Here is a 14,872-nt window from a genome sequence, read left to right on the forward strand (position 1 = left end):
GATGGTGGGAGAAGTGGGATGAAGGGGACACAACAAGAATAAGGGAAGTGGACTGAGGCAAATTCTATGTTTAATTTCACCAGACCTATTTATATTTTTTTAATTTTCATTATAAAGACACAATAGCATTGTGAAAACAGAGGTTTGTTGTTTTTTAACTGCAGGTGCAGAGGGTCAATATGGGGCATCCACACAAAACCTACAGTTAACATGATACCTAATGGTCACAGGCTGAACGCCACTCCTCTTAGATCAGATCACAGCAAGAATGTGCACTCACACCCCTTCCAACACAGCCTTGGGGGCCTCAGCCTGTGCGGCAGGGAAAGAAAAAAAATTCACCAAATGCATACTTTTGGAAAGGAAAAAATAAAACTGTCCCTTTTCTCAGATGACATGAATGTCCATGTAAAAAAATCCAGGGGAAAACATACAAAAAGCCTCATAAAACAAATAAGTGAGTTCACAAGGTCACAAGATATAAGGTGTTGAAAGGCGGTTCTGCTTGGATTTCTCACATTTCTGAGCATCTTTCAGGCAGAAGCAATTAGTCTTTGATCCAGACTATCTTTTCAAAGACACTGTGTAGCCAAAACAAATGGTGTCAGCAATGAGGATGTAGAGCTTTCGGTAGAAAATCAGAAGTTCACTTGGTTAAGCCCCGAGCAGCCACCTCCCGGCTTAAAACAAAGTGTAATACTGCATACTATAAAGCCTCATGTACTGATATGGAGCTGGTCTGTCCCTCTGCTTCCGGATCCCTCCCTCCGCATCTGTTCCCTCTACCCAGATGCTTGAAAAAGAGAGATGATTGGGGTTTAGGCAAAGATGTCCCTCCCTGCAAGATGGATATGAGTCTATATGCATTCACGTGGACACGCTCAGGAACTCCAAGGGGGAAGGGCTCAAGTTTCTATAACTCTGTTACATAAAGACATCCAAGTCACCATCCTACCCGGGCCCTGGTGAGACAGGAGAACTCACATTCACCTGGCAGGGTCTGGACAGGATTCACCAGGAGAAAGGAAGCCAAAGGGACCCTCTGGGTGGGGCGCTCTCAGTTGATTCAATGTTCTACTGTCTCTACAACTGAATGTTTTGTGGGTACTGACAGGTCATACGTTTGTGCTTCCCGTCCCCTAAGTGCCAGAGGGGACTGTCCCATAAGAAAGAGCCTCCTGTAAAAACTGACAAGTGGACAAACTCCTTTGCCATTTGCTACCAGTGTCAGGGGCGGGGTGGATTTCGTGGCAATGCCTCTTACATCCAAAGAAGCCCCCATTTCAATGGCCCTGAGGGGGACTCACCACACCCCTCCTAAAAGGGCAGCCTCCTCAGTAAAAGTCAGAAGCCTCATAACAAGTAAAGCTTCTTGGATCAAAACTGCTGTCTCTTTGCCTTCCCCCAAACCCACACCATTACCAAAATAGAGGCTAAAAGCCTTACTTTGGATACTGAGGACATTCTACTTGGTTCTTTACATTGGCTAGCCCATAAACTAGTACCATATGACTGTCGAGCAAAACAGGCTCCATCAGAAGGTGTCCAGCAAGCTGTGGCACGCTAGCTAATTTGGGGGCTCCATATCTCTAATAACCAGTTTGAACCAAAAGTCTCTGTGACAGAGCCTCTGGGGAAGGGAGGCAGCCCCTACCTGCAAGTACCCCTGGGGGTCTAGCACTCAGTGCCTCCCGGGGTGGTTACCAGGCGCACCCCTTCTGAAAAGCAGCCGTTAGCTTCTACGCAGCCCTTGTCAAAACTGGATGACTGACCAGGCAGGCCTTGTGAATCTCCAGCCTATATTCCCATTTTGGGGTGACGACTCACAAAACCTTGCTTGTCAAGTGCAAATGGTAGATTCAAGAGCAGCCGGCCTGGCACGCAGGCATCTGGGCTCTATGTGAAAAAGTGGCAGTTATCTCTCCAGGGAAAGTTTTGCCCCTTACTCAGCCACGTGAGTCATTTCACTGGCTCATGGAGCCCTCAACTCACAGACTCCTCTAAACACTGAGCCTGGCTTGGCTAAATTAAAACCGGCTGATTTCCACTGACTGCAGCGCCAGCCCTGCAACACCAAAAGCAGACATGGCCCCTCCACCCAGAGGACAGAACCCAGGCCCCTCTCAGAGCTCTGATCAATACCTGCCTTGATAAACCTTGCTCTGTGCTTACTGACCCTTGGGCTTTTGCCAGTGGCCTAGCTATTGGGTCTGCCACTATGAAAACTAGAGTAGCATTAAAGACACCCCTCTTGGGGCTGAGAACTGTGAGAACAAATGATGGCTTCTGACTGCACTTTCCAGGGCCCTCACATGAATGTCCACAGAAAGGACCCTTCTCTGATGGGACCCACTGGAACTAAGCTGCTAGTTGAGCGTGCGCTGCCCTGGTTGCTGCCATCTGCTGCCTGGATCTGCCACCACATCAGAAATGACAACACAGCCACCGTCACAAAAAAGGCACAAAGTGAAGGGCTCTGCCTCTGCAGAGGCTGCCACTGGGTTCCAGACTGGTGACTCCTGCCCAGAGCTGCTTTGGTCTCTCCTGGCAGAATGACCTCTGACCCCCCCTCCCCCGGCGTTTTATTGGCAGAGCCTCATCACTGACACTTTTTCAGGTTTTGGTGCTGCTGTTTCAGTCCAGTCAGCCAACCACAGTCACACCGCTGCAGCCCCTGAAACTAGCATTTGCTGTGTGTTTGTTTTCTGGAGAGTTTGCAGCCTGAATGCAGCATGCCTCTTACCGAAAAAGCAGCTCCACAATGGCTGACCAGGGATTCAGTGGAGCTCCCATGCTCCCTGCCGTCCGCAGGTATTTGATATTGTTAAGCACTGAAGTGGCCTCCGAAAAAAGGGTTTGACTGCTTCCCTCACATCCTGGTCTGCACACCTTACCAAGGCAGGTGGTCACTAAATGTGGCTGCCCCCAGAAAGATGCCCTCTGCCCCTTGCAGGGTAATGATCAGGATGGACAGTTGGCAGTTTCTTAAAAAGTTAAACATACAGTTACCATAGAACCCAGCAATTCCACTCCTAGGTCTGTACCCGAGAGAAATAAAAACTTATGTCCACACCAACACCTGTACATGAACATTTATAGAGGCTTTGTGCGTAATCACCCCAAACTGGAAACAAACCCAAACGCCCTGCCATTGGTAAATGGATAAATAATGGCACATCCGTACAATGAATACCACTTAGCCATGAAAGGCAACGAATTATTGACAAATGTGACAATCTGAACAAACCTCAAAGGTATTTTGCTGAGGAAAAGAACCCAGTCTCGAAAGGTTTCTTTCCATTTATGTGACACTCATGAATGACAAGACAATAGTGACAAAGAATAGATGATGGTTGTCAGAGATCAGAATGGGAGGAGAGTCACCCACGAGGGAGCAGGATGAGGAGAATAAAACTGTGCAGCAGATGGATTATGCCAGTGATTACGTGAGTCTGTGTGCATGAATCAAAATTCAAAGACCTGTATGCCAAACGGAAACGCAATATTACTGTGCGTTAATCGAAAAAATGAAAGGTGGGGAAGACTATCGTCTTCAAAAATGCCAAATTTCTTAATCCTTTTTTAATGGAGATATAATTGACATATAATACTATAGTAGTTTCAGGTGTACAATATAATAATTTGATATTTGTATATATTGCAAAATGATCATCACAATAAGTCTAGTAAACATCCACCATTTTTTTCTTGTGATGAGAACTGTTAACATCTACTGTCTAAGCAACTTTCAAATATACAGTACAGTATTATCAACCATAGTCACCATGCCGTACACCTCATCCCCAGGACATATGAATTACATAAATTAGAGTTTGTACTTTTTGATCCCCTTCACCAATTTCGCCCGCTCCTACCCTCTGCCTCTGACAACCATCAATCTCTTCTCTGTGTCTATGAATTCAGTTGTTTTGGTGTTTTTTTTGTTTTTTTACAAAATGTCAAAAATGTCTAAAAATTGACAAAAATGTCCATTTTATAAAAGACAAAGAAAGGCTGTGAAAATGTTCCAGGCTAAAGAAACCTAAAGAGATGTGACAATTAAATACAAAACCTTATCCTAGACTGAACCCCATACTAGAAGGGAAAAACTGCTATAAAGTCCTTGATGTTAACAGAACAAAATCCTGTAGTTTCAGTTCTAAGCTTCCTCAAAACCTCGAAAAAATTGACCAGTGATCTTAGGTTCTGTCCTGCTGTTCAGTTTCTATATCAGTTAATTCATAGATTCAATTAAGTATTCATGGAGTGTGGGCTACATAGGAGGCAATGGACTTGATGGAGAGAGAGCCACAGAAAGTCCTCTTTTTCTCCAAATGCTGCTCAAAGTCTTGAGTTTCACCAATACTACCTGCCAATGCATTCAGTCACTCTTCCTAACGGTATTTGCTGCCACATAAACATTAAAAACTTTGGTAGCTTTTAGGAATTACTCGTGATTTTCCTAAAAAGCTGTCTGAGACTATTTTTCTAGCCCCGAGGAAAAGTCACTCATTTTACAACACTGCACAGTGTCCAGATTTATGGACGTTTTCCGAAGCCAGCTCATGGCAGGGGGGTGCTTTCCGCAAGCTGGCAAACTTCCTCCCCCCACGTGTGTAAGGGTGTTACAAGTGACAAGTGAGAGCCAATGGCAGGCTGGCAGCTCACAGAACAGAGGGGAGGCACCGGCTGTGGCACCACGTCTTTGTCCCTGGGACCATCCTGGCGCGGCCCGTCCCCATGGGGCGGGTGTCCCCAGGCCACCTCTCTCCCCCCCCGACCCCCGCCAGTGACCCCACACTCAGGGCTGTTTCCTCAGTCCCTCAAAGAAAGAGCTCACGGCCACTATAGGCAGGTGTCAACACAGGTCCCCAACCTGCCCATCCACCCGGAGCGGAGAGGGGGGCCCAGGGCTATTCACCATCCAGGAGGAGGGCCGGCGTCCAGTCCACGTGGCCGGACAGCACTCCTGCTCTGCGTCACCCACTCCCCTCAGGAAGAGCTGCCCCTCTTCCTCTTGGCCACCTGCAGCTGCAGGGCACAGCCACGTGCCAGTTCCGAGGCTCAGGAGAGGGGAAAGGAGAGGGTCAGGTGATGAGGGGACAGGAGAGGGGACAGATGAGGGAACACGTGAGGGACAGGAGACTTTGCCAGCCGCCTGAGTACGCGCGGCCCTGCAGTGCCCCACCCTCCCGGGAGAGGCTCGCGCCGCCTCCGCAGCCTCCGCTCGCAAGGCCCCGCCCACGGGGCCGCCCCGCCCCTTCGTGGGCCGGCCCGGTGGGGCGGGGCGGGGCGCGGCATGTGGGGAAACGCCTCCCGAGGCGGAAACGGAAGCACGAGGGAGAGCGCCGCCTGGCCGCTGCTGTGGAGACGCAGGGGGCGGGCCCGGCGAAAAAGCGCGACCTTTGACCTGCGGCGGGGCTCCGTGGGAGGCGACGGGCGGAAGTGTGGGCTGCGGGCAGCCATGGAGGTAAAGCGCCGGGCCCGGGGCAGAGGGACCACCGCCCCTCCCCGCCCACCTGCCCCGCCCGCCGGGGTCCTCACGGCCGCCTCTGACTGCCCGGCTTTCGTTGTGTTTTGCAGGAGCCTGCTCATGACGGGGTGGCCTCGCCGGCCACTCCTGGGACCGGGAAATCCAAGGTGAAGAGGCGCCGGAGCGGCGGGGTCCTGCCGGGAGGGGAGGGGGCTGCCTGGGAACAGCTTTCCTCCGGGGTCTCGGCCTGAGCTGTCACGACCACCGTTTAGATCCCTCTCTCTCTAAGTTCCCTGATATGAAGCCTGACTTCGTTTCCTTGCCACCCCCGCTCAGCGCTGCTGAGAGATTCCGCAGTTTCCAAACGTTAAACGAAACTGATTTCTGAGGTCCGAGCAGTGGGCGGCAGGACGGGCGGGCTCCCGGGGCTCGGTTCTGCCGGCGCCTCCTCTGATGTGAACACTGTCACCGCTGGGGCCCTGAACCGGGATCCAGGAGATGGGGACTTGCTGCCGAGGTTTATGGCTTCAGGCTAACTTTCAGACACACTCGCAAACACTTGCTTCATTGAAGCTTCACGGTAACCATGAGATAAGTAATGCGGTTATCCCAGCTTTACACATAAGAAAACTGAGTCCACAGGGGTTAAATAACTTTCCTTGATTTTTTAGTTAAAGTCTAAATGCACCCTGATTCGTTTTGTTGCTGTGATTAGGCTTACGTGTTTTCATGTGGCCAGAGACTCCTTTCAGCCTTGAATAGGACGAACCAGTTTTACATATGAGTAACTTTAAGTAGAATTATTCCCAGTTCCCTAATTTTGCAAGTAAATAAATCAGAATCTACAAGTGTCTTAACTTGTAACAAGGATATCTATAACGTAAGAGATGTGCGATTTTTTTACATTTTATAGTAGTTGTTTAGTAATTATTGAGTTAAACCTGAATTTGCTAATCTTAAAAAAATGTGGTTTCGTTGACAAAGATTTATTCAGTAGGATGGGTTTTTTTAGGCAGACTCTCTTTTTTGTGGTATAGTGGAAAAATGAATTATAACAAATTGGTAACATCACTGCCTCTTCCAGCTGGAAACATTGCCCAAGGAAGATCTTATCAAGTTTGCCAAGAAGCAGATGATGCTAATACAGAAAGCTAAATCAAGATGTACAGGTATTGGGTTGAAAATACTCATCTTGACCACAATCTTATTTAATCATGGTTACAAATATTAATTTTTTAATAGTACATTGGCTTGTTTATCAGTGAATCCAGTGATATTAGTGTAGTGGAGTCTATTGTTACTTAACATTCTAACCATTTGCTTCTGATGTTTTTTTTTATCTCATATCCCTAAACTGCAGTTACCTTTGAATTAATAAAGTCAGGGAGGAGGATTTTTAAAAACTGTTAATGGTAAGCACATTTTTTTTGCCTCATGTGGCAAAAAAAATATTATATTCTTCTGAGTAAAACCTTTTGTTCTAGAGTTGCCGGTTGAAATGTTAAGACACACGAGGTTCTGAGCCCAAAGAAGTAAAAAGAGGCCCCAAGTAAAACAATAAAAGATTTCTGTTCCTGAAATTTTGAAGTATATGTATTTATTGAAGTTTGTTGATTCACTGTTCACTTTCCCTTTCTTTATGTTCCAAAAAGATAAAAGTATAAATATCCTTTTTTTAGTATGTGTAGGTGAGCTCTTGAATTTTCAGTGACTTAACTGCCCAGCCTAAAAGCCAAGACTTATTTTCTACTAGAAAAGGTCAAATTGTGTTTCCGGAGGTTGGATCAGCTTGTGATAGAGTAATTTACTTAGAAAGATATTCTAGGCTCTAGACCTAGACATGAGTTGATGAAATAGATTAACATGTATGTTTAATATGAGGTTAGTTGTTGCTTTAAGATTATACAGTAAGAAGTTATTTACAGCTGAATTAATGTCGGATTTGCTTCAAAAAGATCAGGATGCATAAGAAAAGAGGGAAAGGAGGAAGTGAATACAGGTTGGGATGAAACAAGTTTGGTCATGTAATAATTATTAAACCAAGATGATGGGGCATAGAGATTAATTGCACTATTCTCTTTAGGTTTTTATTCATTTGGAGTTTTCCATAATAAAAAGGAAAATGAAAAGTAATGCTGGGTGAACTTAATGTTGTTTCACAATATCTGCTGCTGCTTAAATGTGTTCTAATTTATACTGTTTTTTTTAAGAATGTACTTATCACTTCAGCCATTAATTATTTTCTTCATTTCTGAACTAGTAACTTTTTTATTTTTTTTTAATAATTGTTTAGAATTAGAGAAAGAAATTGAAGAATTGAGATTAAAACCTGTTGCTGGAGGAACTGATGATATTATTAAGGTAATGAAACAGTTGTGAGTATTGCTTTAATTTTTGTATCTTTATTTAGAGGAGATGGCTGATAATAAATCTGATTTCCTTGAGGGCTGTCGGCCTGCTTGAGCACTGTCTGGCTTCCATGCCTGTTGTTCCACTTCCTCTCTGCCCTTGGTTACACTCTTCACCTTTCTGGTTGACTGTGAAAAGAGAGAGGTGAATGACCTCTGCGTCCCTTTGTGTTCTGAAGTGGTATTACTTTCTGTCCTTTTCATCCCACTCGCCCTATAATGGTGGTTATCACGTCTATCTCAGTCCTGCTCTTCCCTCTCCCCGTCAGAAAGCCCAGCCACCCTCAAGACTTTGATGATTCTCTCCATTTCCATGGCTCTCTGTTAAACACCTCATGTCATACCTGTTAACCATATTTACTTACTTGATAACCTAGTAACTGGGCTCTCTTCCCCTTTGTAGTTCTACATGCTCTTGTCAGATCATAGAATACTGTTTCTGTCCTCTTATTCCCTGTTTAAGAACCTGAGTTGCTTATTCTTACTTACGTGCCCTTAATGCTAATTCAATGCTTTTTTCTTCCCCCACTTGGCCAAACCTTCTTTAAAGTTTCTTTGCTTCTCAAAGCTTTGCAGTAGTTTTTTTCCTTGCTTTTCCATATTTGTAATTTGAGTCTTCTTATCTATTTATCTATTCTTTGATTATATGTTATCTTACTCTCCCAACTTGTGAACCATGGACAATTGAGGGACTCCCAGGAAATTACTACAAGTAGTCTTTAAATCTCTGTGCATAACTTACACTAGCATTTTATTCTTCATTTAGCTAAAACAGAGCATGAATCCTGAATGGTGTGCACAAATACCATTTGGATTCATAATGTACTGACTGGTTTAAGCATTACTGAATTTGTAATGGTTTTGTTTATTTGATCATTATGTATTTTCCTAATTAGCAATAGCAAAGTGCAACTCTGCATAGTTAAAGATCACTGACTCTGGAGCCAGACTGCCTGGTTCAGATCTTCAGACCCCTGCTCTGCCACATACCAGCTGTGTGACCACAGCTAAGTTTGTGAATTTCTCTCTCTTCCTTCATCTGTAGACTAGAGATAATAAGACCTACTTTCATAGAGTGGTTGTATTATGAGTTAATACATACAGTACTTAGAGCTGGATCTGTCACAGAAGTACCCAGTACTTTTATTATTACCGTATATTATTTGTGGGGGATATTTTATACACACATGCATAAATACATACACACACACCCATACACTAAAAACGAGGTTTTTGTATTTGAAAAGAGCGCTGCAGAGATTCTGTTCTAATTTTGTATCATTTAACTCTTAGCCCTTAAAATACTTTTCATACAGTTGCATTTCAGAATATTCAAATATCTGTCCCTTATTTACTCCTTATCAATGTATTCTCCTGTTCTGGCAAAACTACTCTTAAAAACGAGGGTAGAAAATTTCTCCACGTTAGCTAAGTTTACCTTTCAGGTTATTAATTTAATGTTAAAGCATGTTATTGTGACTACTCTAGTCTCAGAAAGTAAAGGTTTGGTAAAATTAAATGAGAATGAAATCTTTGGTTTCCAATCCTACTGAGAAAATTACATTGGGGAGTGATTGGAAGAGCTGTGTGTCAGTTATTCAGCTGCCATAAGTAAGTTTTCTATTTTAGAAAAATCATATACTGCAGTATAATATGTCCTCTACACCTCTGAAAAGAGCAAAGACTTTCTTGCTACTTTTATCTCTTCATTGGGAAAAGTACACTGGAAAAACATGGCTTTGAATACAGAGTTTTCTGTTCTTCATAAAAATGTATGGCTTTTTACAAGTTTTAATTATTAAAATTTCTGATAGTCATCTTCTAGTACATTGAAATACATCTGAAGTTTTATTGCAAACCTGGCATCTTTGACTTTTAAAAAAAGAGGAATAAAAATCCAGATTTTCCATGTCAAAATTTGAGGTGTATGGTATTACAGTGGACTTGTATGCTGCTTCCAAATGCAACAGGAAGGTAAAAATTGCATGTTAAGAGGTGGAATTTCTTGTACATATCACTCTTGTTGTTTTCTCTTTGCTGGAATCAAATGTATATTCCTCAGGAAATAACTGCCCATTTTGTGCCTATAATCTTTAAGGATATTTATAGCTGTTTTCAGATAATGCCCTCTGTATATCTTCTAAAATTATTAATGTTTTTAGGCTTCCCCTGATAATTTACCAAATGGAAGTTTACATTGCAATTTTATGTAATGTGAAAAAACTAATTTTAAAACTAAAATTGTTTTAACAAAAGTAATGTATGTGCCTGATTTAGAAATAGTACTAATAACTCAATAACTTATAATACTAAATAACTTATGGAAATTATCTCTGTATTTCTGAATAATACGCTTATACTGCTATTTCTTGATTTATCGCTTGGTGAGACATTTAGCTATTAACTTCCTGTTATAACATGAAAATTTATCTATCTTTGACAATGACTCCTACTTCCCAGATGCTCAAAGAGATCAAATAATTGTTTACATTTTTTCCTGAACACCTGCCTTCTAAAGCCTTCTGTCCTATGCTAATTTGGTCTGGTTGTTCTCTAGGTCTGCTGTGGTTTTCCTGGAATTGGCCTTTGCTGTGATTCAGTGAATTTATACTGCTTTCCTAAATTGGGCCTCCCACCCCCACCCTATTTGCTGGGTCACATGTCATTCACTTTCTTGGTTAACCTCATTTTGGTAGGGCATGTTCTTCTCTAGCTTCGCAAGAACAGATGCATAGGAGGAAAGTTTCTGTTATATTTTAAAGTGGCTTTATTCTATTCTCATGTTTGAATAATAATAGCTATAACTTGATATAGAACTCTAAATTTTACTACATCTGCTTTGTTTTGTGTTTTTGAACAACAGAGTTTTTCTTTATTATTTCACAAAAGAAATTCAGAGGCAGTTCTGGACTGATTGTTGACTAATGTTTGTCTAATTTTAAACTACTAGTTTGTTTTTTAAGTAGTTATAATATTGATGAGGCTGCTTAATTTTTTTTCTTGAGTTACACTTTTCTAGGAATTTTTATCCATATCATTTTACTTTTCAGTATGATTGGTGGATTAATAATTGATCATAATATTCTTCTAAACTGTTTAATTTATAATTTATATATAGATAGGTTCTCCTTTTATTTATAATATTGTTTGCAACTTCTGTCTTCTCTTGATCAGTCTTACAAGAAGTCTATTTTGTTAGCTCCCCTCTACTACCTCTTGGCTGTTGGTCTGTTTTCCACTTCATTAACTTCCTCTCCTACTTCATTTCTGCAGGGGTTAAATCTTCTATGGAGGAGGAGGGACACTGGTGATTTCTGGCGTGTGTTTCTAAGCACTCCCAACTGAGGTTGTCAGTCAATCCCAACTTTTGAGCCCTATTCACTGTACCTCCCTCAGTAGTATCTGGTGCCTCCAGTTCCTGAGCATTTAGTTTTCTGAGTGTTTGTCAGCTTCTCATATGCATTTCCCTGGGCAAGCCCTTAGGTTATAGCTTTCTTCTTGTTTCTAATTCACTTCCTCCACCTCCTCCACTTTCAGTTTTCCAGAGATGTACTGAAATTTCTCATATCCTCATGTCTTTTTCTCCTTTTCTCCTTGCTCTTATGTATAAAGCGTTTTAAGTATTCTTACTTCAGCATGGTTTGGAAAAGGTGAAGAGATAATTATGCGTGAAGTCAATCCACCATTTTTAACCTCAGGCAAACAAATCATCCTGTTCCAAAACAGGCATTGACCGAACGTCTGGATGCTATTCTTTTGGAAAAAGCAGAGACTGAGCAACAGTGTGTTTCGCTGAAGAAGGAAAATATTAAAATGAAGCAAGAGGTTGAGGTAAGGCAACATTTTAAATTTTTTTGTTTTTTATTAACTTATATAGTATAGTCATGAATTTTAGAGCCAAGACCTTAAAAAGCATCTGATGTCATTTAAATATAATATTTACAGACAAGGAAATAGATTAATATTTAAAAAGAAAAATGACTGAAATCACCCAACTACACAGAGATAGAGCTAACATTTACTTGTTCCATTGTTTAATCTTCATTGTAGCTGAATATCATTCTTTAATAAAAATGGGGGGAAAATGTCTATTTTATGAAAAATTACCTATTTAAATAAGTTGATTGTCACAAATACTCTAAATACTGTTATCTGTTCAGTCCTAGGATATTCAACTGCCTGTTGGACCTGGGCTAATTTTCTCTCAAAAGCTTTATTATTCTCTTCAGGTGATATTCATTAAAGCCTTTGACTTAATACAACTTACATAATATATTGCCATTTAAAAGAAAATTCAATTCAGAGATTTCCTAGCTTTTAGTTATTGCTTTGAATGACATATTTAGTACTGCTGATATATATTGTCATACTTAAGGTTGTCAGAGCTTCTAAGCAGAGTTCTTGGAATCTTAGTATCATATTTCTATGTACATTTCTGCTTATTTCCTCTTTTATGAGCCTATGTCTAATATTTTTCCTGAGGGCACGGGTTTCTTTTGTCTTAAATAATTTTTGTCTGCTTATTTTTATAGGATTCTGTAACTAAGTTGGAAGATGTGCGCAAGGAGTTTGAACAATCACAAAGAAACTATGTGAAAGAAATGGAAAATTTGAAAACTGAATTAGTGACAGTACATTCCAAATACAGTAATGATGAAGCTGGTTGGCAAAAGGAACTGGAAGAAGCAGCAAAAAAACAATTAGAGCTTTCAGAACAACTCAAATTTCAGAGTGATTCTGAGGATAATGTTAAAAAACTGCAAGAAGAGATTCAGAAAATTAAGCCAGCCTTTGAGGAGCAAATTTTATGTCTGCAGAAGCAGTTAGAAGCTGCCACAAATGAAAAGGAGCGAGAAATTACTCATCTCCAAGGAGTCATTGAGGCTAATTCTCAGCAGTACCAAAAAGATGTTAATAGTTTGGAAGAAGAACTTATACGGTTGAAATCTACACACCAAGAAGAGGTGAAAGAATTGATGGGCCAAATTGAAGCATCTGCTAAAGAACATGAAGCAGAAATAAATTACTTAAACCAGCAAAAGGAGAACTTAGTCAGACAGTGTGAGGCAAGGGAGAAGAACCCTCAAGAGAAGTATGAATGTGAATTAGAAAACACAAACCAAGAAAATCAGGTGTGTTCTTTGCTCTTACAGGAAGATACCCTTGTAGAACAGGCACTCAATGAAAAACTCAGACACTTAGAAGATACCCTAAAAGAACTGGAGTCTCAACATAGCATCTTAAAAGACGAGTTAACTTACATGAATAATCTTAAATTAAAACTTGAAATTGATGCCCAGCATATAAAGGATGAGTTTTTCCATGAACGGGAAGATTTAGAGTTTAAAATTAATGAATTATTACTAGCTAAAGAAGAACAGGGATGTGTAATTGAAAAATTAAAATCTGAGCTAGAAGTTTCAAATAAACAATTTTGCTGTACTGTAGAACAACATAACAAAGAAATACAGAGTCTTAAGGAACAACATCAAAAAGAAATATCAGAACTAAATGAGACATTTTTGTCAGATTCAGAAAAAGAAAAATTAACATTAATGTTTGAAATACAGGGTCTAAAGGAACAGTGTGAAAACCTACAACAAGAAAAGCAAGAAGCAATTTTAAATTATGAGAGTTTACGAGAGATTATGGAAATTTTACAAACAGAGTTGGGGGAATCTGCTGGGAAAATAAGTCAAGAGTTTGAATCAATGAAGCAACAGCAAGCGTCTGATGTTAATGAACTTCAGCAGAAACTCAGAACTGCATTTAATGAAAAAGATGCTCTTCTTGAAACTGTGAATCGTCTCCAGAGAGAAAATGAAAAGTTATTATCACAGCAAGAATTTGTACCAGAACTTGAAAATACCATAAAGAACCTTCAAGAAAAGAATGAAGTATATTTAGTTAGTCTTAGTCAGAGAGATACCATGTTACAAGAATTTGAAGCAAAGATAAATTCTCTTACTGAGGAAAAAGATGATTTCATAAGTAAAATTAAAAGTTCTCATGAAGAGATGGATAATCTCCATAAAAAATGTAAAAGGGAAGAAAGATTGATTGTAGAACTTCGAGAAAAAGTGGAGCATACTACCCAGTACAACAGTGAACTAGAACAAAAGGTAAATGAATTAACAGCAGGACTAGAAGAAACTTTAAAAGAAAAGGATCAAAATAACCAAAAACGAGAAGAGCTTATGATTCAGTTGAAAACTCTCTCTGAAGACCAGGAAGCAGTGTCATCTGAAGTGAAATCTCTTCATGAGGAAAATAGTAGACTGAGTTCAGAAAAGAATCAGTTGAGTAGGGATTTGGAAGCTCTCCTGTCTCAAAAAGAAGGAGATTTTATGCTGAAGGAGCAGATTTCTGAAATAGAAAAGAAACTTCAGTTAACAGTTGAAGAAAGAGATAATTTAAATAAACTGTTGGAAAAGGAGCAGGTTCAGAAGTTATTTGTCAAAGCTCAGTTGTGTGCGTTTCTTGAGCAAATGGAGTCAAAAGTTTTAGAGGAAAGTGAAGAACAAGGTATTGTAAATGTCCTACAAGCTGTAGGTGAATCCTTAGCTAAAATAAATGAAGAAAAACACAACTTGGTTTTTCAGTATGATAAAAGGGTAGTAGAGTTAGAAAAAGAGATTAAGTTCCTTCAAGAAGAGAATGTGATGCAGTGTGAAGAACTTAGGTCTTTACTAAGAGATTACGAGCAAGAGAAAGTTATCTTAAGGAAAGAGTTAGAAGAAACCCTCGTGGAAAAAGAGACCCTACAGTCTGATCTTCTAGAAATGAAGAATGCTAGTGAACAAACAAGGCTTGAAAATCAGAATCTCTTAATTCAAGTTGAAGGATTGTCTCAAAAATTATGTAGCAAAAATGAAAACTATAATGAAAAAGAAAAATATTTTTTAAAGGAACTTGAAAACCTAAGGCCATTACTAGAACAAAAAGAATCTGAATTGCAAGATGTGAAAGCAGAGTTGATATCATTAAAGGT

At 40.6% G+C, this 14,872-nt stretch overlaps 1 protein-coding gene across 4 annotated transcripts in view; it reads left to right on the forward strand.

Moving 5' to 3' along the window:
* Window positions 1-5,373: 5,373 nt before the first annotated feature.
* The window catches only part of GCC2 (GRIP and coiled-coil domain containing 2), a 34,899-nt gene continuing 25,400 nt past the window's right edge, over window positions 5,374-14,872 (forward strand). For 2 of the 4 annotated variants that reach the window (XM_057743563.1, XM_057743564.1), the window contains exons 1-6: window positions 5,374-5,470; window positions 5,584-5,640; window positions 6,558-6,642; window positions 7,767-7,834; window positions 11,608-11,712; window positions 12,414-14,870. In XM_057743563.1, coding sequence (XP_057599546.1) covers window positions 5,465-5,470; window positions 5,584-5,640; window positions 6,558-6,642; window positions 7,767-7,834; window positions 11,608-11,712; window positions 12,414-14,870 — 2,778 coding nt within the window. In that variant the 5' untranslated portion in view covers window positions 5,374-5,464. Of the gene's footprint in view, window positions 5,471-5,583; window positions 5,641-6,557; window positions 6,643-6,833; window positions 6,886-7,766; window positions 7,849-11,607; window positions 11,713-12,413; window positions 14,871-14,872 lie in introns of those variants that run through there. The other 2 variants (XM_057743566.1, XM_057743565.1) reach the window with 2 other exon arrangements.

The sequence above is a fragment of the Hippopotamus amphibius genome, chromosome 7 (assembly GCF_030028045.1).
Source record: "Hippopotamus amphibius kiboko isolate mHipAmp2 chromosome 7, mHipAmp2.hap2, whole genome shotgun sequence".
Classification (NCBI taxonomy): domain Eukaryota; kingdom Metazoa; phylum Chordata; class Mammalia; order Artiodactyla; family Hippopotamidae; genus Hippopotamus; species Hippopotamus amphibius.